This window comes from Lepus europaeus, chromosome 18 (genome assembly GCF_033115175.1).
Source record: "Lepus europaeus isolate LE1 chromosome 18, mLepTim1.pri, whole genome shotgun sequence".
Lineage (NCBI taxonomy): Eukaryota > Metazoa > Chordata > Mammalia > Lagomorpha > Leporidae > Lepus > Lepus europaeus.
The window spans coordinates 51,746,209-51,770,626 of NC_084844.1; the positions used below are offsets into that span (position 1 = coordinate 51,746,209).

At 49.4% G+C, this 24,418-nt stretch overlaps 1 protein-coding gene across 2 annotated transcripts in view; it reads left to right on the top strand.

Moving 5' to 3' along the window:
- The first annotated feature begins 1,969 nt into the window (after positions 1-1,969).
- The window catches only part of DNAH2 (dynein axonemal heavy chain 2), a 117,208-nt gene continuing 94,759 nt past the window's right edge, over positions 1,970-24,418 (top strand). For both annotated transcript variants that reach the window (XM_062216438.1, XM_062216439.1), the window contains exons 1-4: positions 1,970-2,138; positions 8,223-8,284; positions 13,042-13,212; positions 23,754-23,982. In XM_062216438.1, the coding sequence (XP_062072422.1) occupies positions 1,970-2,138; positions 8,223-8,284; positions 13,042-13,212; positions 23,754-23,982 (631 nt within the window). The remainder of the gene's footprint in view (positions 2,139-8,222; positions 8,285-13,041; positions 13,213-23,753; positions 23,983-24,418) is intronic.

A 24,418-nucleotide genomic window follows, 5' to 3' on the forward strand; every position in this document is an offset into this window, starting at 1 on the left:
GCGGTTAGAGATGGGACGTGTGTGAGGGAAGACGAGGAGGAAGGGCACTTGGTGTGGCGACCACGAAGTGACAGTTGGGTGGGGACTGTGGTATCCAAGTAAGAGAGTGGGTCCCAGGCGACTAGGACGGTTCCTCCTCGCGGGCTGGGGTCACGAGGTGAAGTGCGCGGTGAGGGGCCCCGGGGGCGTGAGGCAGGGCAGCCGCCTGACACTTCCCTAGAGGCCGGCGGCGGAAGCTGCGATGCTGTAGTTGGTTTTATCGATTTGTTGGCCTAACCGGACGTTTTTTCCTGGGAGCAAAGTACAAATCCTTCAAGTTTGAAATTCATAACCTGTGATCAATGCCCATGGCAGCCTGTGGGGCTGAGGGAGGAGAGCCACAGGTGGCCGCGAGGCTAAGGCTGGATGAAGAGGCGCTGCCCAGAAGTGGCACATGGCCCTGGGGAGTCTGAACACCTGCCAGCGTGGGGGTCTTCCTCCTGCGTCCATTTCCCTCCCCCTCCCGACACCCCCATTGCACAATTCACAATTGTTTATTGGGTGACGGTTGTCCTCCCTGCTTCCAGTCTGATCGTCTGATCTCAGGGCGTTTGGGGATCAAGTGAGCCCCATCTTTCCTGTCAGCACGGAGTTACCCAGCCAGCTGTACTGGGAGACAGTCCACACAAAGCAGGGTTCCCGCCGGCAGGATTGCAACACTAAAGAGACACGTGGCAAATACTGTTTTTCTTTGTTTAAGACGTTGCAGATTTCAGCGTGAGTAGAAGGAGCGTTTTTCCATTTAACTTGGGAGGAAAGGAGCTACCGGGGAAAATCACCTTGCTTTGCCGCAGTGACAGAGATGGGGAACGTGGGGACAGTTTTGCTCTCTACCCTTGTCTGGGGGGTACCATGGTTGAGGGTTTGGGGGAACCACCTCTAGGCTTAGGAGATCTTTTCCTGATTGTCTCGTTTCCATACCCTTGGCAGAGATAGGTGATCCTAAACCCTTATTAGTGGGGTGTCTGGTAGGCCACCATTTTTTTTAAAGGCTTATTTATTTGAAAAGCAGTGTTACAGAGAGAGAGGGATTGTCCATTGCTGGTTCATTCCACAAATGGCCAAAATGGCCAGGGCTGGGCCAGACTGAAACCAAGAGCCAGAAGCTTCATCTGCATCTCCCATTTGGGTGGCAGGGGCCCAAGCACTTGGGTCATCCTCTGGTGCTTTCCCAGGTGCACCTGCAGGGAGCTGATCAGAAGTGGAGCAGACAGGACTCCAACTGGTGCCCACATGGGATGCTGGTGTCACAGGCTATGGCTTAACCTGCTACAACACCAGCCCCGGGCCATCATCTTTTTTTTTTTTTTTTGACAAGCAGAGTTAGACAGTGAGAGAGAGACAGAGAGAAAGGTCTTCCTGTCCCATTGGTTCACCCCCCCAAATGGCCACTACGGCCATTGCGCTGCCGGCATGTCACGCTGATCCAAAGCCAGGAGCCAGGTGCCTCCTCCTGGCCTCCTATGCTGGTGCAGGGCCCAAGGACTTGGGCCATCCTCCACTGCCTTCCCGGGCCACAGCAGAGAGCTGGACTGGAAGAGGAGCAACTGGGACAGAATCTGGCGCCCTGACGGGGACTAGAACCCGGGGTGCCGGCGCTGCAGGTGGAGGATTAGCCAAGTGAACCGCGGCGCTGGCCAGCCGGGACATCATCTTTAATTTCTATTTGTTCCTAATGTTTTGAGGGGCTTTGATTTTTAGCTCAATGCTCTGAGGAAAGTGGGGTATCTGGAAAAGAGAGAAGACTTTTCTCGACTACTTCTCCCCTTTGAGAAGGGAGCAGGGCGGGTACTCCGAGAAAGATGATCATGTTGCGGGTCTTGATCAATTTGAGAATTCAAAAGGGACTATGGGTATCACAGGGCTTGACTGGGGATGGGATCTGGCTGTGGACTCCCAACTCTTGTTGCCTGCAGGTTTTGCCTGCACCATGTCCAGCAAAGCTGAGAAGAAACGGAGAGGGAGCCGTGGAGGCTCCCGGGCCCCCCGGGCGGGGCGAGCTGCTCAGGCCCCTCTGGCTACACAGGCTGTGGAGGATGCACCACCCGCTGCTGTCCCTGAGCCGGAGCCCCAGCCTGAGCTCTCCAAGGAGGAACCTGGTGGGTACTTAGTAGGGCAAGGGGTGCTTAGAAATGGGGGGTTGGGAACTCAGTGACCACCCTCGACCCCCCTGCCCTGCCGGCCGTGGGGGTTCAGCAGATCCTGAGCCCTGCCACTGGGTCTCTTTTTGTGCCTTATACTTCTTGTTCTTTCTGTCCTAAAAAATTCCCACCAGTGCTCCAGGAGTTCACCAGCCAACGCTTTCTCTAGCCTCTTCCTCCTCATTTCAAGTGCTCCTGGTTGCTCCCACCGACTGAAGAGGGTTTGATCTCTTCCTTTTTCCCATTTTCACCCTGGGTGGCAAAACAAATAATGTTTTTCTCCCATTAAGCCCATCACCATGGAGACTCAGCCTGCTCTGCCACCCTTTGAATCCTAAGCCCGGCTGATGCTTTCTGCCATCTGTTGAAGGCTCTTGTATCTCCGCCCTCATTTTGGCAGGGACTTGGTAGACCGTGGAGGTTCAGGTTCAGGGCGACAGGAAAAGAAGTCTAGATCCAGCGAGAAAAGAGCTTAAAGAGGCTGCCACTTGTGGCTTTGATTGGAGAGGTCCCTTTCCTGTGTGGAGAGTGGGAGCCAGCAGGGTTGCAAGGTTTTGGGTAGCTGTTGCTGTCACTGGGCTATTTGTTCAAACACTGCCAGTGTAGACAGGACCGTGAGCTGAGTGCTGGAGGGCGACCCTTTCACCCAGGCCTCCTGTACCCTGCCCGCAGCCTGTCGAGATGGACAGAACCGCAGTCCCCCTTTTGATAACAAAGGCTGAGAGATTAGCTGTGGGCCTGGGAGACAGCTAGGGCCATAGGCACCTGCCCTCGAATCCAGGACTTCAGAGACATGCAGCATTTTCCTTGCTGAGCGCTCAAGGACACAGCTGAAAGCAGTTGAACACGGGGGCTGGCTCCTGGAGGCTGGGGATGAGGAGTGGTGGGGAGGAGGGGGAGGAGGGCTGGGGGAAACAGCGAGGTTTCATTTGGAGAAGGAGCTGGGAAATGAATGTATCAGCTCTCGCAGCTCCAGGCCGTCCTGTCGTTTGATGCAGAGTCTTCTGCTGCTCCCTAACCCAGACCGAGGTTCAGAAAGAGCTTGGGCCCCCAAACCAGCCCTGAAACCAACACTGGTCCCTGTAGTCTTTGGCACTGGGGAAGGGCCGTGGCCTGGTCTCCTGGAGACTGGTGGTGGTGGTGGGGGGTGCTGGAACACTTCTGGGTGAGATGGTGGCTTGGAGAGCAGACACTGTCGAGGGCTGTGTCCATATCCTTTGCTTCCTTAAGGGCTCTTCAGTTTCCATTACAAGAAGAAGGAGAATGATAATCAGACTCATAACCCCTTACCTGTGATTTTCGAAAGCCCTAACAATTGAAAGGTTTTTACCTCCCTAAAGTTTGGCATCTAAGCCTAACCCAGGCCAACGTGAAGGTATTTATAGTCTATTTAAGCTCCTTAGTGTAAATAGTCACATATTTTGCTTCAGAAATACCCATAATACTAAAAGTTTGATTGTTTTGCCTGCTGATCTGGAGCCCCTGGGGCTGGGGGAGAGGGCTGCACACCATGTGATGTGACTTCTGATATTACAGTCCTAAATTCTCTTTTTAAAAAAGCCATTCACTAAATTTTTTTTTTTACAATTAATTTATTTGAAAGGCAGGGATAGAGAGAGAGAGAGAAAGAGAGAGAGAGAGAGCGCGCAAGAGCGAGTGCCTATCTATTGGCTCACTTCCTAAATGCCTGTAATAGCTGAGTTGGGCCAGGATGAAGTCAGGGATGGGGAATTCCATCTGGGCCTCTCACGTGGGTGACAGGGATTCAACCACTTGAGCCATTACCTGCTGCCTTCAAGAGTATGCATCTGCAGGGAGCTGGAATCACAGATGGAGCCAGGTCTCAGACCCAGGCATGCCCATATGGGATGCAACCATCCCAAGAGATGTCTTAACCACTACACCAAACAGCCACCCCCACGGTTCTAAATTCTGAAATATACCTGACTGTGAATTTTTTTTTAATTAAACATTTTTTTTTTTGACAGGCAGAGTTAGACAGTGAGAGAGAGAGAGAGACAGAGAGAAAGGTCTTCCTTCCGTTGGTTCACCCCCCAAATAGCCGCTATGGCCGGCGCACTGCACTGATCCGAAGCCTCAAGCTGGGTGCTTCTCCTGGTCTCCCATGCGAGTGCAGGGCCCAAGCACTTGGGCCATCCTCCACAGCACTCCCGGGCCACAGCAGGGAGCTGGCCTGGAAGAGGGGCAACCGGGATAGAATCCGGTGCCCCGACGGGGACTAGAACCTGGGGTGCTGGTGCCGCAGGTGGAAGATTAGCCTAGTGAGCTGCGGCGCCGGCCTAATTAAACAAAGTTTGAGCGGTAAAGGGACAGTGAGAAAGAGACAACTACAGAGAGACACAGAGACAGAACTCCATCCCTCGATTCACTCCCCAAGTGTCCGCAACAAGCACCATGAGCAGGGAACTCAATCCGGGACTTACATGTGGGTGGCTGGGGCCCTATTACTTGAGCTGACACCATAGCCTCCGAAGGCATGCATTAGCAGGAAGCTGGAACCAGGAGTTGCAGCCAGGAATTGAACCCAGGCACTGCGATGTGGGATTCGGGCATCCCAAACTGTTTTAACGCTAGGCCAAATGCCCACCCCTCTGACCCCAAGGGTTTTGGGTAGGGATTTTTTTTAAAAATAATTACTTTATTTATTTTGAAAGAGGAATTACAGAGAGAAGTAGAGCCAGAGAGAGAGAGAGAGAGAGAGAGAGCGAGCGAGAGAGCTTCCATTATGCTGGTTCATTCCCCAAATGACTGCAACAGCCAGAGATGAGCTGATCTGAAGCCAGGAGCCAGGAGCTTCTTCCAGGCCTCCCACGTAGGTGCAAGGGCTCAAGGAGTTGGGCCATCTTCTATTGCTTTCCCAGGCCATAGCAGAGAGCTGGATCGGAAGAGGAGCAGCTGGGACTTGAACTGTTGCCCATATGGGATGCTGGCACTGCAGGCTGGGGCTTTAGCCCACTGTGCCACAGCGCCAGCCCCTGGGTAGGGATTTTGTACCTATATTTCAGAAAAAAAGAGAAAAAAAATACAGAGAATAATATAGTAATTCCATAAATTGTGACAGCAGCAATTGACTGTCTCTTTTTTTTTTTTAAGACTTTTTTTTTTTTTTTTTTTGACAGAGTGGACAGTGAGAGAGAGAGACAGAGAAAGATCTTCCTTTTGCCGTTGGTTCACCCTCCAATGGCCGCCATGGCCGGTGTGCTGCGGCCAGCGTATCGCGCTGATCCGAAGCCAGGAGCCAGGTGCTTCTCCTGTTCTCCCTTGTGGGTACAGGGCCCAAGCACTTGGGCCATCCTCCACTGCCTTCCCGGGCCACAGCAGAGAGCTGGCCTGGAAGAGGGGCAACCAGGACAGAATCCGGTGCCCCGACCGGGACTAGAACCCGGTGTGCCGGCACCGCAAGGCAGAGGATTAGCCTATTGAGCCACGGCGCCGGCCAATTGACTGTCTCTAATTGTCTCTCCCCAAGCTGCCCTCTCTCTGCAGAGGTCACTGCTATTTTGAATAGTTAGTTGTCATTCTCAAGCTTGTTTTTAAATTTTTTACTGCATCTATCTATGGATGTTGTATGCTATTATAGTATTGCATGTTTTTAGGCCTTGTATCAATTGTGTTTAAAAAGACAAAGCCAGGGCCGGCGCCGTGGCTCACTTGGCTAATCCTTAGCCTGCAGCGCCAGTTGCTTCTCTTCTAGTTCAGGAAGGCAGTGGAGGATGGCCCAAGTGCTTGGGCCCCTGCGCCCACGTTGGAGACCCAGAGGAAGCACCTGGCTCCTGGCTTTGGATCAGCATAGCTCTAGCCATGGCGGCCATTTGGGGGGTGAACCAACGGAAGGAAAACCTTTCTCTCTGTCTCTCTCTCTCACTGTCACTGTCTGTAACTCTGCCTGTCAAATAAATTAAAAAAAAAAAAAAAAAAGACAAAGCCAGATTACCCCAAGATTGTCCGGTCTCCCTCCCCTGGCCTGGTTCCTGTCTGAAATCTGGGAAACCAGCAGTGTGCCCAAGGAGGTTGGATTGTCCTGCTCACCACTAAGCTCCAGGAACCACCTGCTCCATCTTCTCCTAACTTTGTTCCTTGGCCTCATTCCCCTCTTAGTTTTCCTTTTTGGAAGTCAGGGTGCCCTGCTCCCCAGGGTCTGCTGGTTCTCTCCCTTTTATTCCTTCCTCCTTTCCCCCCATGGGGAATGGAAACCCCACCGCTGACAGCCTGATCTACATGAGCTGCAAGCCGATCCCGGGACAGGGAAACAGCTGCCGGGGCTGTGGGAGTCCAGAGTGACCATGGCAGAACTGAGTGCCCAGGAGCCTGGTGGTTCCCAGGAGGGCGGATTCCTGGCAGCCTCGGCTTCTCCACGTGGGAAGAGGTTGGAGGAAGAACAGAAGGGCAGAACCTGAATGCTTGGAATAGCTTTAGTGCTGCCTGCACCCAGGTCCAGTCAGCTTCTTAAATTGACAGACCATTCATCTATAAAATTCACCCTATGAAAGCATCCGATTCATGGGGCAGGCATGAAGCATAGCACTGGGAGGCAGCAGGTGATCGTTCAAGTGCTTGGGTCTCTGTCACTCGTGTGAGAGACCTGGACAGAGTTCCCATCTCCTGGCTTTGGACTGGCCCAGCCCCTGGCTTTTTCAGGCATTTGGGGAATGAACCAGTGAATGGAAGATCGATCTCTAAAATAAAATAAAAGAATAAAAAACTGTACAATTCAGTAGGCACTGGTATATTCACAAAGCTGTGTGACCATCTCCACCATCTGATTTTAGAACATTTCATTGTCTCAAAAGAAAGGCACTTGACTGCTCAGTGTTAGACAACTCCTACATCTTTACTTTTTTTTTTTTCTTTTTTTTTTGACAGGCAGAGTGGATAGTGAGAGAGAGAGATACAGAGAGAAAGGTCTTCCTTTTTGCCGTTGGTTCACCCTCCAATGGCCGCTGTGGGCCGGCGCATCGTGCTGATCCGAAGCCAGGAGCCAGGTGCTTCTCCTGGTCTCCCATGTGGGTGCAGGGCCCAAGGACTTGGGCCATCCTCCACTGCCTTCCCGGGCCATAGCAGAGAGCTGGCCTGGAAGAGGGGCAACCGGGATAGAATCTGGCGCCCCAACCGGGACTAGAACCCGGTGTGCCGGCACCACAAGCTGGAGGATTAGCCTGTTAAGCCACGGCGCCGGCCAATCTTTACTTTCAAATTGCATCACAGCCTCCCCTCAGAGCAGTTTCTCCCCACATTCTGGGAACCACTGATCTGTGTCCTGTCTATAGATTTGCCTACACTGGACATTTCCTATAAATGGAGTCGGCCAACGTGTAGTCTTTTGTGAGTTCACTTCTTCATGTGTTCAAGGTTCATCCACGTCGCAGTGTGAATCACACCTTCACTCCTTCCCATGGTGAATAATCCAAGTGTCCCACTGTGTGTCTGCATGTATGCTGTGTTGCATTCGTACGTTCATCTGTCGGTGGACACTTGGGTTATTTCCGCCTTTCGCCTGTTACGAAAAGTGCTTCTAGGCCGGCGCCGCGGCTCACTAGGCTAATCCTCCGCCTTGCGGCGCCGGCACACCGGGTTCTAGTCCCGGTCAGGGCACCGATCCTGTCCCGGTTGCCCCTCTTCCAGGCCAGCTCTCTGCTGTGGCCAGGGAGTACAGTGGAGGATGGCCCAAGTGTTTGGGCTCTGCACCCCATGGGAGACCAGGAGAAGCACCTGGCTCCTGCCATCAGATCAGCGCAGTGCGCCGGCCGCAGCGCGCCGGCCGCAGCGCGCCTACCGCGGTGGCCATTGGAGGGTGAACCAACGGCAAAAGGAAGACCTTTCTCTCTGTCTCTCTCTCACTGTCCACTCTGCCTGTCAAAAATAAAAAAAAAAGAAAAGTGCTTCTGTGCCATTGGCGTACAAATGTCTTGGGTCCTGCTTTGAAGTCTCTGGGGCGTCTACCTGGGAGTGAGGTGGCTAGGTCCATTGGTAGCTGTTTAACTTTCTAAGGAATGCCTTTGTTTCTGTCTTTGGTCTCCCCAGAGCCAGTTCTGGATGTACCTGAAGTGGAGGAAGAGGAAGAGGCGGAGCCCGAAGCAGATGTGGTAGGTGCGGGTCTCCCCCAGGCGATACTTTCCCCCAGCACCGTGGAGGAAGAAGCTCAGTGGAGGAGTGAAAGGCCCAGGAACACCCTCCTAGCCGCTCGGTCGCTGTCTGCTGCTTCACTCTCCCCCGGCTACAAGTGCAGTTTACTGAGCAAAGCACCAAGGCATCCTTGCCCCCTCCAGGAAAAGAAGGCTTGAAGTGTGGGACGGGTCCCCCTGCTGTCCTGCCTCTGTCCCCTCCTCGGGTGGGATTTGATCAGTTGTTTAGTGAAGGTCTGAGCAGGGTGGACAGATGTTGTCCCAATTAGGTACCTTCTTTTTGGGTAAAGATTTATTTCTTTGAGAGGCGAAGTTACAGAGAAAAAGGGAGAAAGGTGGGGAAGAGAAAGAGAGAGAGACATTTTCTATCTGCTGGTTTACTCCCCAAATTGCTGAAATGACTGGTGCTGGGCCAGACTAAAGCCAGGAGCCTGGAGTCAGGAATTCCAACACCAACCCTCTGGATACCAATTTCTAAGATCTTCTCTTGTCTGCTTACCTTGAGTTCTCTCCTTTGAGTGAAGGATGTCTATCAGCCACCTTAAGAAACTGCACTAAATGACCCCCACATCTTTTTTTCCAAGTTGGAGCAGAGCTCAGTGAGAAGAATAGAGTGGTGACCTTGACATTGTTTAAAAAGAGAGAGAAAAAGAATGACTCACCATTGAAAAAAAAAAAAAGGAACAGAGAAGTAAGGAAAAGAAAGGGGAAACAGGGGCCGGTGCTGTAGTGTAGCGGGTAAAGCCGCCGCCTGCAGTGCCGGCATCCCATATGGGTGCCAGTTCGAGTCCCAGCTGTTCTACTTCCAATCCAGCTCTCTGCTATGGCCTGGGAAAGCAGTAGAAGTCCTTGGGCCCCTACACCCGTGTGGGAGACCTGGAAGAAGCTCCTGGCTCCTGGCTTCAGATTGGTTCAGTTCTGGTCATTGCTGCCAAATGGGGAGTGAACCAGCAGATGGAAGACCTCTCACTCTCTCTCTCTACCTCTCCTTTTCTGTCTGTGTAACTCTGACTTTCAAATAAATAAATAAATAAATAAATAAATCTTTAAATTAAAAAAAGGGAAAATAAAACTCATAGTATCCAGCATATCCAACGAAGATATCTTGATTTTTCTCTCTGTGCATAGGTGTACAATTTCACTTTTTGTATAATCTTTTTAAAATTAATTAATTAAATTTTTTTCTTTTCTGTGGAAGCTTTTTATTTGAGGAATACAAACTTCGTGCATTTCATAAACACAACTTTAGGAATAGAGTGATTCTTTGCATAATCTTAACTGCACTATGCTTTAGTATATGTGTGGCCTGAGTGAGCAGTTAACTGTACCATATATTACAAGTCTGTATTCATATTTTCCACAAAATACGTTATTGTTCTTCATGTTATTATGTACTTTTTGTGGACACCGCTGTAAAGGTCATGCAGTGTTCTCTTAGATGCATGTACCTCTGTTAAAATCTTTTTTTTTTTTTTTTTGACAGGCAGAGTGGACAGTGAGAGAGAGAGACAGAGAGAAAGGTCTTCCTTTGCCGTTGGTTCACCCTCCAATGGCCGCCGCGGTTGGCGCACCATGCTGATCCGATGGCAGGAGCCAGGTGCTTCTCCTGGTCTCCCATGGGGTGCAGGGCCCAAGGACTTGGGCCATCCTCCACTGCACTCCCTGGCCACAGCAGAGAGCTGGCCTGGAAGAGGGGCAACCGGGACAGAATCCGGTGCCCCGACCGGGACTAGAACCCGGTGTGCCGGCGCCCCAAGGCGGAGGATTAGCCTGGTGAGCCACGGCGCCGGCCTAAAATCTTTTTTTTTTTTTTTTTTAAAGACTTATTTATTTATTTGAAAGGCAGAATTACAGAGAGGGAGAGGCAGAGGCTGAGGCAGAGAGAGGTGTTCCATCTGCTGGTTCACTCCCCAAATGGCTGCAACAGCTGGGGCTGGGCCAGACTGAAGCCAGGAGCCAGGAGCTTCTTCCGGGTCTCCCACATGGGTGCAGGGGCCCAAATACTTGGGCCATCCTCTGCTGCTTTCCCAGGTACATTAGCAGGGAGCTGAATTGAAAGTGGAGCATCCGAGACTCGAACTGGTGCCCATATGGGATTCTGGCACTACAGGTGGCAGCTTTGCCCACTACACCATAGGGCTGGCCCCTCGTTAAACCTTTACTCTTTTTTTTGTTCTTGTTTTTAAAGATTTTATTTATTTGAGAAGCAGGGTTACAGAAAGAGAGAGGAAGAGAGGGAGAGAGAGACACACACACAGAGATCATCCATCTGCTGTTTCTCTCCCTAAAAGGACACAATGGCCAGAGCTGGGCAGTCTGAAGCCAGGAGCCAGGAGCTTCTTCTGGGTCTCCCACATGGGTGCAGGGGCCCAAGGACTTGGGCCATTCTCTGCTGCTTTTCCAGATTCTTATTCTTGTACATTTATCATTGTAAAATTTTGCTTTTATAGTGATACTATAATGAATAATACAACACATAAAATAAACACATTAAAAAACCTAATATTTCCTTAACATAGGTTCCTATATGTGGAGTTACTGAGTCAAAGTATAAAGTGCATCTCTAAGTTTTTTTCTTTAATATTTATTTTATTTAAGAGACAGCGTGACAGAGAGAGGGAGATTTCAAGTGAAATGAAACATTTTTTCATGCATGCATTTTCTTTTTTTGGATACGACATGTCTGTTCATGTCCATTTTTTATTTTGTATATTTCTCATTTTCTTTTAAATTTATTTATTTGATTGAAAGGCAGAGTTACAGAGGGAGAGGCTGAGGCAGAGAGAGAGAGAGAGGTCTTCCATCTGCTGGTTCACTCCCCAGATGGCCACAACGGCCAGAGCTGTGCCGATCCGAAGCCAGGGGCCAGGAGCGTCTTCTGGGTCTCCCATGTGGGTGCAAGGACTTGGGCCATCTTCTACTGCCTTTCCAGGCCACAGCAGAGAGATGGATCGGAAGAGGAGCAGCTGGGACTTGAACTGTTGCCCATATGGGATGCTGGCCCCATGGCTGGAGAGTTTACCCGCTACACCACAGCACCATCCCAGTCCCTTCTTCTTTAAAAGATTTTATTTGAAAGACAGAGAGACAAAGGGAGAGACAGTGAGATCTTCTATCTGCTGGTTCACTCCAGGTCTTCCATATAGGTGGCAGAGACTCAAGTACATGGGCCGTCTTCCACTGCTTTCCCAGGCACATTAACAGGGAGCTGGATTGGAAGCAGAATCTGCACTACAATATGGGATGCCATTGTGGCAGGTGGCAGCTTCACCTGCTGCACCACTATGCTGGCTCCCATTCATGTCCTTTGTCCATTTATTTATTGGGGTCTTAGTGTTTTCATCCATGTATTCATGTAGGAAAGATTTTAGAGCCCTGTATCTTACATTTTCTTGACCTGGAAATGGACAGATCCCTCCTCATCATCTAGGAGGACTGGGGGGCCAGCAGGGGGCATCTCAAGTTCACTGAGCTCTCTCTCTCTCTATATATATATATATTTTTTTTTTTTTTTGACAGGCAGAGTGGACAGTGAGAGAGAGAGAGAGAGACAGAGAGAAAGGTCTTCCTTTGCCGTTGGTTCACCCTCCAATGGCCACTGCGGCGGGCACACCGCTCTGATCTGAAGCCAGGAGCCAGGTGCTTCTCCTGGTCTCCCATGTGGGTGCAGGGCCCAAGGACTTGGGCCATCCTCCACTGCACTCCCGGGCCACAGCAGAGAGCTGGCTTGGAAGAGGGGCAACCGGGACAGAATCTGGTGCCCCGACCAGGACTAGAACCTGGTGTGCTGGTGCCACAGGTGGAGGATTAGCCTGTTGAGCTGCGGTGCCGGCCTGAGCTCTAACTTCATCTCTTCTAGTTTCCTTAATTTATTTAGCAGAGTTCCGTAGGTTAAGTTTTTTCTAGCTACTTACAACACCTAATCAGCTTATCCCTTGGTGTCTTCTGTTTTTCTTTTTTTTTTTTTCCTTTTTCTTTTTCCAAAGTCAATGCTGACACACTCTTACACTAATCACCCTTTTTTCTGGCTCATGCTCTCCATGCCTGATGCTAATTGTCCTACACATCCCCTTAGTTCACGTTTACCTTTGAGTTTCGGGGTGGCTTGATAAGGTTTTTTTTTTTTTTTTTTTTTTTTTTTGGACAGGCAGAGTGGACAGTGAGAGAGAGAGAGAGAGAGAGAAAGGTCTTCCTTTGCCGTTGGTTCACCCTCCAATGGCCGCTGCAGCCGACGTGCTGCGGCCGGCACACCGCGCTGATCTGAAGCCAGGAGCCAGGTGCTTCTCCTGGTCTCCCATGCAGGTGCAGGGCCCAAGGACTTGGGCCATCCTCCACTGCACTCCTGGGCCACAGCAGAGAGCTGGCCTGGAAGAGGGGCAACTGGGACAGAATCCAGCGCCCTGATGGGGACTAGAACCCGGTGTGCCGGCGCCACAGGCGGAGGGTTAGCCTATTGAGCCGCGGCGCTGGCCTTGATAAAGTATTTTGATAAACGCAGATGCAGATGAAACATCGTGGACAGATATGGGCCCGTGGTTTTCCTCTGTGACCCATTGTTTTTGTCCTAGAGGCGAGTGGCTCTTTGGTCTCATTTCTTCAGAGGCTCGGGTCCTATCCATCAGCCACCTTAGCTTCCCCCCATCTTCACGTGTGACTGTGGTAGGAGAATGGCTCATCGTGGCACTGCCCTGCTTTAACTGTCTGTTCTCCCTCCGTAGAAGCCCCTTTTCCTCTCCCGGGCTGTGCTGACGGGCCTGGCGGATGCCGTGTGGACAGAGGAGCATGACGCTGCTCTGGAGCAGTTTGCCCAGGACTCCACGCAGCCCGTCCTCACCTTCTACATTGACCCCTGTTTTGGGCTGAAGCTTGACCTGGGCGTGCCAGTACAGGTGGGTACTCTACTCTTCCAGGGAGCTGAGGGTTCCCCGTGTCTCTGTCATCCTTTGTTTTTCTTTTAAAGATTTATTTATTACTTGAAAGACAGAGAGAGAGAGAGAGAGAGAGAGAGAGAGAGAGACCTTCCATCTACTGGTTCAGAGAGAGAGAGAGAGAGACCTTGAGACCTTCCATCTACTGGTTCACTCTTCAAATGGCTGCAATGGCTGGAGCTGGACCAATTGAAAGCCAGGAGCCTCCTCCAGGTCTCCCATGTGGGTGCAGGTTCCCAACTACTTGGGCCATCCTCTGCTGCTTTCCCAGGCACATTAACAGGGAGCTGAATCCGAAGTGGAGCAGCCGGGACACAACCTGGTGCCCATAAGGGATGCTGGCACTGCAGGCAGTCTTAGCCTACTAGGTGCACACAGCGCTGGACCTTCTCTGTCATCCTTGACCTTTGTTCCCTGCAGTCCACTGAGCCCCACTGTATTTGGGCACCCCACTTGGCAGCAAGGAGATGGAGGAGGAGCAGGCAGTATTTTGCTTTTGCTGATCTTGGGGTCTAGCATGGAGGACAGATCTACAAGCAGACATTTACGCCACATTGTGGGGCATGGGCAAGACTCTCTTGGAGCAACCAGTGGAATTCTGGGGAGGTTTAGCCATGGTGGTGATGTTTGACCTGGGGAGGAAGGTAAGTAGGATTGCACCAAGACTAAGTCAAAGCTGTTCATTAAAGAACATTTTATGTGCAAAGAACAAGGAGTGGGAAATGATACTGAAAAGGTGAGTTGGCCTTAGCTTGCAAAGGGCCTTACATGTTACAGGAAATAATTTGGTTTCTATCCCATAGAAAGCTATTGATGTCTTTTAAAATTTAGTATTTTGGGGCTGGTGCCACAGCTCAATAGGCTAATCCTCCGCCTGCGGTGCCGGCACTCCAGGTTCTAGTCCCGGTTGGGGTGCCGGTTCTGTCCCAGTTGCTCCTCTTCCAGTCCAGCTCTCTGCTGTGGCCCGGGAGGGCAGTGGAGGATGGCCCAAGTGCTTTGGCCCTGCACCTGCATGGGAGACCAGGAGAAGCACCTGGCTCCTGGCTTCGGATCAGCGCAGTGCGCCAGCCACAACGCGCTGGCTGTAGCGGCCACTTGGGGGTGAACCAACGGAAAAAGGAAGACCTTTCTCTCTGTCTCTCTCTCTCTCTCACTGTCTAACTCTGCCTGTCAAAAAAAATTATTATTTTGGGGCGCTGACACCTGCAGTGCTGGCATCCCATGTGGGCTCTGGTTCGAGTCCCAGCTGCTCCTCTTCCAATCCAGCTCTCTGCTATGGCCTGGGAAAGCAGTAGAAGATGGCCCAAGTCCTTGGGCCCCTGCACCCACGTGGGAGACCCGGAAGAAGCTCCTGACTCCTGGCTTCGGATTGGTGTAGCTCTGGCCATTGTGGCCAATTGGGGAGTGAACCAGCAGATGGAAGACTCTCTCTCTCTCTCTCTCTCTTTCTCTCTCTCTCTTTCTCTGCCTCTCCTCTCTCTCTGTAACTATGACTTTCAAATAAATAAATAAATATTTAGAAAAATTATATTTTAAAAATATTAAGTGAGGTTTTTTTTTTTAAAGATTTATTTTATTTCTTTGAAAGAGTTACAGAGAGAGAGAGGTAGAGACACAGAGAGAGGTCTTCCATCTACTGGTTCAGTCCCCAGATGGCCACAACAGCTGGAGCTGCGCCAATCTGAAGCCAGGAGCCAGGAGCTTCTTCCAGGTCTCCCATGTGGGTGCAAGGACTTGGACCATCTTCTACTGCTTTCCCAGGCCATAGCAGAGAGCTGGATCAGAAGAGGAGCAGCCAGGACATGAACTGGTGCCCATATGGGATTCCGGTGCTTCAGGCCAGGGCTTTAACCCGCTGAGCACCGGTCCCAAATGAGATTTTTTTTTTTTTTTAAGATTTATTTAATTTATTTGAAAGGCAGAGTTAGAGAGATAGGGAGCCAGAGAGAGAGATATATCTTCTATCCTGTGATTCACTCCCCAAAATGTCCATGACGGTCAGGGCTAGGCCAGGCCAAAGCCAGAAGCCAGGAACTCCATCCTAGTCTCCCATGTGGGTGGCAGGTGCCCAAGTACCCGGACCACCTTCAGCTGCTTTCCTAGGTGCATTAGCGGGGAGCTGGATTGGAAGTGGCACAGCCAGGACTCAAACCAACATCCATATGGGATGCCTGCATTGCAGGCAGTGGCTTAATCTGCTGTGCTTCAATGCCAAGCCCTGAATATAAATACTCAAAGTAACATTTATATGAAAGAAAACAACTTTGTCACTGGCTGCGAAAGATCTGACTCAATGGTGAGCCAAGTCCTGGTTCTTGATCGGGAATCTCAATAGAACAAAGATCATCTCATTTAAAAAAATGCATCTTAATGCAACTCCATTATGCCCAAATGGTACATTGCCTAGACTCCCGTGTAAAGGATTTTAAAATGTAACCAGAGAAGCACACAATAATGTCAAAGATCATGACGAAGATGGGAAGTGATGGAGGGGACTTGTGAACATGAAAAGCTTTTGTCAAACCACAATACTTAAAACAGAGTTGTACAAGGTCGGGGGTACATATTGTAAGCAAGAGTACAAAAATGTCGAAAGTACAAAAATAGACATTATCAGCAACAGCACAGAAACATAGGAAATACCGAAAAATAGAAAGTACAGAAACAGATACGTAAGCATTTTCTATAAAAATGGCATTTCAAAATCTGTGAGGAAGGATGGGATTAGTCAACGGGTAGAACTGGGGAACATATGGAACATGAAGTTTTTTAATTAAAAAAAGTCTAGTACGATGAAATACATTCTGAATAAAGCAAATACTTAATAGTATTTTTATTAAAATGGCAGTTGAAACTTCCTTAGGAAATTATTACACTTGAATAAAATAAGCAAGAAACATAACAAACACAATATCACGTAGAAAAACTCCCCAAGCATTAACAGACAAAAGAAGGGGCTTTAAAAATGGTGATGCCATGGGTAGGGGAGGGGGACCATCATTGTGGCTCAAAGGGTTAGGCCACTGTCTGCGTTGCTGGCATTCCATATGAGCACTGGTTTGAGTCCATGGTGTTCCACTTCTGGACCAACTCCCTGCTAATGCACCTAGGAAAGCAGCAGAAGATGGTCCAAGTGCTTGGATCCCTGCCACCCACGTGGGAGACTTGGTTGGAGCTCCTGGCTCCTGGTTTTAGCTTGGCCCAGTCTGGACTATTGAATGGAAGACCTCTTTCTCTGTCACTCTCTGTCTGTAACTCAGCCCTTCAAATAAATCTTTTTTTTTTTTTTTTTTTTTAAAGGTGATCAGAGGCAGGCATTTGACCAGGCAATTAAGACACCTATCTCCCATTTTTCAGTGCCTGGGTTCAAGTTCTGGTTCACTCCTGATTCCAGCATTCCTGCTAACACATACCCTGGGGTGCAGCAGGTGATGGCACAAGTACTTGAGTACTTGAATCCTTGCCACTCACGTGGGAGATTCCTGAATTGAGATCCAGGCTCCTGGCTTCAGCTGGCCTGTCCACAGTCCTTGTGGGGTTGGGAGAGTGAACCTGTGGATGGACGATTACTGTCTGTCTGTTTTCTTTCTCTCTGCCTCTCAAATAGGTTAAAAATAAATTTTTAAAAGTGACAGCCAATGCAAAGCCTAAGCTCTGAGTTGGGGGGATCCATCCTGCCCCCAGGAATGATGCATCCCCAGGTGGATGGAGTGAACCTTTAGAGCATTTACAAAAATCTCCAAAGACAGAGAGAGCCTAGGTGTTTTAACAAAGATTTTACACTGCCTCAAATTAGCCTTAACCACCTGCCTGTTCCCTCATGCAATTCTCTCAGGCTAGAGCAAAGTGAATAAAACATAAAATACCCAATCCTTTCACTTTCACTTCAAGAGGCAAAATAAACTGGTCTCTCACAGTGGGGCATCGAAAAGTCGCCCACAGTACGTGAGAGCAAAAAGAATGAATTCACAGAGCTGCCCAAGCATGAGCAAAATGAAAGGAAATTGTACGGCAACAGCAAGCGTATTACATCCAGGAAGGGAAAAAAAAGGAACAAAGCATGCAAAAGAGGAACACACACACAAGGGAGCAGAGGGGACCCCTCACAACAGCGTCGTGGTAGAGTGCAACTTAAGAAGAACATGCATTCAATTAAAAAGCCAAGGGATGAAACGATAAAATTTGAGAATGAGATAATGGGGCGAGCGCAGACTTTAGGAAATGCATAAACCAGCACGTTACAAAACTAGTAGATCAGACACAGCAAGGAACCGAATGGCGATGGCTGAAAATCCTGTCATCGACATGGAGGAGAGGCTTGAAGTAGCCACAGTGCATGCAGAAGAAAGAGCCGAGGACATTAACACAATTAGAGAGAAATTAATAGACTTGAAAGACAGACCTGAGTGAGTTAGAAAGGGTGTAGTTATAGCCAGCAAATGAAGCAATGTAAAATTAAAGACAAAAGGCAAAGGCTTTCCCCGAAACGCAGGAGGCACTGAATCCTGGAATTGAAAAAGACACACTCCGGTGCACGAAGTTGGTTAACGCCGTGCTTAGCATCAGTGCAAATCTTAGTTAAGCTACTGGAATCGCAGGGCATTCGTTCTTTGGGAACATCACCTGTGTGGTACTTCTGCCAAGAATATTTAACATGAGTCTAACAATGGGGAAGCAAGCTGATGAATCCGAATTAAGGGACATTTTGGAAAACAGTTGTTCCGGAGTTCTCGAAATACCAATACCATGAACAAAGGGAAGGCTGGGGAACTGTTCAAAATTAAAAGAGAATAAGGGCACATGACCGTGTGTGATCCTGGATTGCATCGTGGGTGAGAAAGACATCATTTGGAACTTGTAGTTGTGCTATATTTATTTATTTAAACACAATGCTGCCATTTGAAAATTATTTATTTGAAAGACAGAGGGGGCTGGCATTGTGGTGTAGCAAGTTAAGTCTCCATTAATGACACCAGCACCCCATATGGGTGCTGGTTTGAGTCCCAGCTGCACTATTTTCGATCCAGATCTCAAGGCCAGACTGAAGCCAGGTGCCTGAAGCTCACTTTGGGTCTCCCACATGGGTGGCAGGGCCCTGCACACCCAAGCCATCACCTGCTGCCTCCCAAGGTGCACATTAGCAGGAAACAACTGGAAGTGGAACTAGGATTCAGACATGGCCACTCCAACATGGGGTGCAGGTGCCCTAAGTGGTTACCTACCCACTGTGCTGAACGCCCGCCCCCGGACTGCACGTTCTATACAGTATTAAGCTAGCTTTTCTGAGTGTGATCATTCCAGTGTTGAGTATGTTGGAGGGAATCCTCTCTCTGAGGAGGAAAGCGCTGGAAACTCTTCTTGGCATCCTGTGATGAAGGCTGCAGCTAATTCTTTTTTTTTTTTTTTCTGAGATTTATTTATTTACTTGAAAGAGTTACACTGTTGTACCTGAGCCAGTGCAAACAGAGGAGCACCACACACTGATAAAATCTGATGGTCCTTTATTGCCGGTGGTGAGCGGGCTCATGCCCTAAAGAACTCTCGACCTTGAGGCCCAAAGCTACAGGGTTTATAAAGGCAAAAACCATAAAATTGGGAGGGGCATTCATGGTTGCTAGGAACAGGGGGGAATACATGGTTACCGGGGTCAAGCTGACCTAAAACGTATGCGAAACTAGTATCAATTATAATCTTGACAATACCAGTTACAATCTTAACAATTCCAATTATAATCTTGACATTAATCCAGGTATTGGTTTTAATCATATGTAGGACATAGACAAATTACATTTTTAATCATTAACCCAGGTGCAGCCTATCCACTTCCAAGCTTCAGTGATCATGGTAGGGGGTTTCTGTGCTCTGCCAAGTGTGATGTAGTGGACTGCTATTGTTCAACTGTTTTAGATCATAGTCTCAGACCAGAGTCTCACGGTGTGGGGGGGGCACCTTCCCAGAATGGAGTCTCAGGTTCTCCAAAATGGAGTCCCTACTGTCAAGGTGTTACTTCAACACAGAGAGAGAAGGGGCAGAGAGAGAGAGAGAGAAGTCTTCCATCCGCTGGTTCACTCCCCCCAATTGGCCGTAATGGCCGGAGCTGTGCCAGTCCGAAGCCAGGAGCCGGGTGCTTCTTCCTGGTCTCCCACAAGGTGCAGGGGCCCAAGGACTTGGGCCATCTTCTACTGCTTTCTCAGGCCACAGCAGAGAGCTGGACTGGAAGAGGAGCAGCCGGGTCTTGAACAGTTGTTCATATGGGATGTCAGCGCTTCAGGCCTGGGCGTTAACCCGCTGTGCCACAGCACTGGCCCGGCTGTAGCTAATTCTTAAATGGCTCAGCCTATTAGAGCAAACAGGGCCAAGTTGTTACCAGTGAGTGAATCTAGATGATGGCATGTTGTTGCTCATTGTGGCTTTTCTGCAACTTGTGTATGAACTATAATTATTTCAAAATAAAAAATTTGGGAAAATTTGTTAGGCCCCACATCAAAAACCCAAGTTATCTTCCTAAGGGGAGACTTCGGGCTAGACTTAGACTTCTAAGCCCAGACCAGTGGCATGCAGGAAAGGCATTGTGACCCAGTGGTTCCCAGCCATCATGGAATAGAAAGTCATTTTTAATTTTCTTTTAAAAAAAAAAAAGATTTATTTATCTATTTGAAGAGGGGTGAAGAGGGGTGTGTGTGTGTGTGTGTGTGTGAGAGAGAGAGAGAGAGAGAGAGATCTCTCATTCATTACTGGTTCACTTCCTAAATGGCCGTATCAGCCAGGGCCGGTCCAGGCCGAAGCCAGGAGCCCAGGGCTCCCTCTGGGTCTCTGGAGTAGGAGGACCGTCCTCTGCTGCCTTCCAGGTGCATGAGCAGAGCGCTGGACGGGAAGTAGAGCAGCTGGAGCTGTAACTGGCACTCACATGGGATGCCAGCACTGCAGCAGCTTAGCTTGCTGTACCACAATGTCAGACCCTGTCATTTTATTTATTTATTTATTTTTTGAAGATTTATTTGAAGGGGACAACGCGGTGGCACAGCAGGTTAAAGCCCTGGCCTGAAGCGCCGGCATCCCATATGGGTGCCGGTTCTAGTCCCGGCTGCTCCTCTTTCGATCCAGCTCTCTGCTGTGGCCTGGGAAAGCAGTAGAAAATGATCCAAGTCTTTGGGCCCCTGCACCTGTGTGGGAGACCTGGAAGAAGCTCCTGGATCCTGGCTTCGGATTGGTGTAGCTCTGGCCATTGCGGTCATCTGGGGAGTGAACCAGCGGATGGAAGACCTCTCTCTGTAACTTTGTCTTTCAAATAAATAAAATAAATCTTTATAAAATATATAAAAAAAGATTTACTTGAAAGAGTGAGAGAGAGAGAGAGAAAGAGTGAGCGAGCGAGCTTTCATCCACTGGCTCACTCTCCAGATGGCCACAATGGTGAGCACTGAGCCAGGCTGAAGCCAGGAGCCAGGAGCTTCTTCTGGATCCTACGCGTGGGTTACAGGGGCCCAAGCACTTGGACCATGTTCTTTTTTTTTTTTTTTTTTTTTTTAAGATTTATTTATTTATTTGAAAGTCAGAGTTACACAGAGAGAGGAGGGACAGAGAGAGAGAGGTCTTCCCACATGGGTGCTTTCCCAGGCCATAGCAGGGAGCTGGATCAGAAGTGGAGCAGCTGGGACTTGAACCAACACCCATACGGGATGTCGGCACTATAGGCGGTGGCTTTACCCACTAAGCCACAGCGTCAGACCCTTGGACCATGATCTGTTGCTTTCCCAAGTGCATTAGCAGAGAGCTAGATTGGGAGTGGAGCAGCTGGGACATGAACTGACACCCATATGGGATGCCGGCATCACAGGCGGGGGCTGTTTCTGCTACATCACAACGCTGGCCCTAAGTTTATTTATTTATTTATTTTTGGGTAGGGAGAAGAAATCTCTCTTCAGGGTAAATAAACATTTTTTAAAAAAAATATTTAGTTATTTAGTTATTTATTTGAAAGACAGAGACAGAGACAGATGGAAAAAGATCTTCCATGAGGCCAGTGTTGTGGCATGGTGGGTTAAGCCATCACCTGTAATACCAGAATCCCCTATGAGTACTGATTGAGTCCCAGCTATTCCACTTCTGATCCAGCTGCCTGCCAATGCACTTGTGAACGCAGCATGTGGGCCCCTGCCACCCACATGGGAGACCTGGATGGAGTTCCCAGCCTCTGGCTTTCGCCTGGCCCAGCCTGGGCCACTGGGGCCATTTTGGGAGTGATCAGGTGAATGGAGGATCTCTCTGTCTTTCCCTTTCTCTCTGTAACTCTGCTTTTCAAATAAATAATAAATAAATTTTTGAAATAAAAATGAGATCTTCTATTTGCTGATTCATTTCCCAGATGCCCGTAACAGCAGTGACTGGGCCAAGCCAAAGGAGCCAGGAACTCCATCTGAATCTCCCATGTGGGTGGCATGGGCTCAAGTACACAGGCCATCATCTGCTGCCTTCCCAGGTGCACTAGCAGGGAGCTGGATCAGAAGCAGAGTAACTGGGACATGAACCAGGGCTCTGATATGGGATGCAGGTGTCCCAAGCAGTGGCTTAACCTGTCCCAGAAACATATTTTTTAATATTTATTTATTTAGTAATTATTTGAGAGGTAGAGTTACGGACAGTGAGAAGGAGCGACAGAGAGAAAGGTCTTCCTTTTGTTGGTTTACTCCCCAAATGGCCGCAATGGCCAGAACTGCACCAATCTGAAGCCAGGAGTCAGGTGCTTCTTCCTGGTTTGCCATGTGGGTGCAGGGGCCCAAGCACTTGGGCCATCTTCTAGTGCTTTCCCAGGCCACAGCAGAGAGCTGGATTGGATGAGGAGCAGCTGGGACTAGAACCAGTGCCCATATGGAATGCCAGCGCCGCAGGCGGATAATTAACCTACTGCGCCACAGCGCTGACCCCAGAAACATTTTTTTAAAAAAATAAATTTATTTATTTATTTGAGGGAGAGAGAACAGGAGAGCTCCTATCTGCTTGTTCAATCCCCAAATGTCTGCAGTGACTCGGAGGGGCAGGGCAGGGGGGTGAAGCCTGGAGCTAGCAGCTCCGTCCTGGCCTCCCTCCCACGTGAATGGCAGGAACCCAGTTACTTGAGACATCTTGGCTGCCTCTCATTAGACGGAAGCTGGACTCAGTAGCCAGAACTAGATAATGAACCCACACACTCCAGTGTGGGGGGTGTGGGTGCCCAACTGCTTGGCCGAATGCTCGCTCTTGGGTAAAGAAACATGCATTTGAAGTTAGCAATTCCTTTCTATCTGCTTTAATCTCGTTTTGCTCTGTGTAATTCAAGTGAAATTAAATCTAGCACCTTTAATTATAATAGCATGATCTGGGGCCTGCATCACTGTGGCTGCCACAGATGCAGCTTCCTGCTAATGTGCACCTTGGGAGGCAGCAGGTGGTGGCTCAAGTACTGGAGTATCTGCCACCCACATGGAGACCCAGATGGAGTTCCCGGCTCTGCCGTCAGCCTGGCCCAGACCACTGTTGCAGGCATTTGGGGAGTATAGTAGCAGATGGAAAATTCCCTCTCTCTCTTGTTCCATCTTTCAAATCAATCAATCAATCAGCTTAAAAAATAGGGGCTGGATAGTGGTGAGGTACGTTAAGCCACTGCTTGCGATGTCGTCCCGTATCAGAGTGCTGGGTCAAGTTGTGGCTGTCTGCTCCTGATGCAGCTTCTGCTTGTGCTGGGAAGACAGCAGATGACAGCCCAGGTGCTTGGACCCCTGCCACCCATATGGGAGACCCAGAGGAAGTGCTTGGCTCCTTGTCTTGGTTTGGCCCACACCTATGTTGCAGCCATCTGGGGAGTGAACCAGCACATGGAAGATCTCTCTGTCTCTCTCTCTCTCTGTTGCTTTGCATGTCAAATAAATAAATATAGTTTTTTTTAAAAAAAAATAAAATATTTTAGATTTATCTGTGAAAATTATACATTTCTAGATATAAACAGCAGCAAAAACTCACCCTGAGCAAAATTGAAAGGTAAATGGCAAATTAGGAAAGAAATATATGCAACCTAAAAGGAGAGCCTAGACAATTGTCTCTTACTTCTAGTCCTTCTTTCTGATTTTCTCATGGCTGAAATGCTTTATCCATTCCGTCCCAGCCTATCCATCCATCCATGCATGATCCATGCACCCATGCATCCATCCATCCAGCAAACATGTATTAAATATGTACTATGCACCAGGCACTGTGCTAGGTTCTGGAGCCAAATTGAGCAAAATACAGGGTCGCAGCCTCCAAGCCTGCTTCCCGCCTTTCTCCTCACATCTCCAGGTGTGGATTCTGTTATGTCCCCACAAAGAGCAGGAAATCTTTCATAGCACTTACATTAAGAAAGGGATCAGAATTCACCAAGGGACTTTGACAAAGAATTCAACCAAGTTTTCATGATTAGAGCTGTAAGTTCCTTTGGGCATCCTGGGTAGTCCTGGGGACTGAGCTGTGATCTCCTGTCTTCCCCACAGACCCAAAACCAGATTGCATATTTCATTCGCCGAGCACCGGTTACCATCACCCCAGAGAACTTTGAGGCGACCGTGCAGTTTGGGACAGTACGTGGAGCCTACATCCCGGCCCTGCTCCGGCTGCTCAGCGGCGTCTTTGCCCCTCAGATCTTTGCAAACACGACGTGGCCTGAGAGCATTCGTAATCATTTTGCATCTCACCTGCACAGGTTCTTGGCCTGCCTGACAGGTGAGCAGGAAGACGGGGCCCAAGGGTTTCTCCTTAGTGCCTTATTTCTCCTTTGTGCTTGTGGGGCAGGTAAGAGGTTTGTTCTCAATCCGTGTCTGTTGACTGAATGCAACTGGGCATGACCCTGCCTTCTGATCCAGACACACTTGGCCGCCACAGAACTGGTGGCTCAGGCCTGCCCAAACAGCAATTTCTAAGAGCGCATGTTGGGAGAGACAAATGTAGGTGGTGGGGAAGTTGTGGGGGTGCTGCTTGTAGGGTGGTAGAGTGTGGATTTGATCCTATCCCCTGTCAGTTTCTTGTTGTGCCCCCGTGAGCTTCCCGTTTGCTTCTCCTCACGGTATAAAACAAGCACAAGCCACTGTTCCCCCTGCCTGCTCATCTGAAATCACACGTGCGTTATTCCTTGGTTTCCGTGGGAATTGGTCCCCGGCTC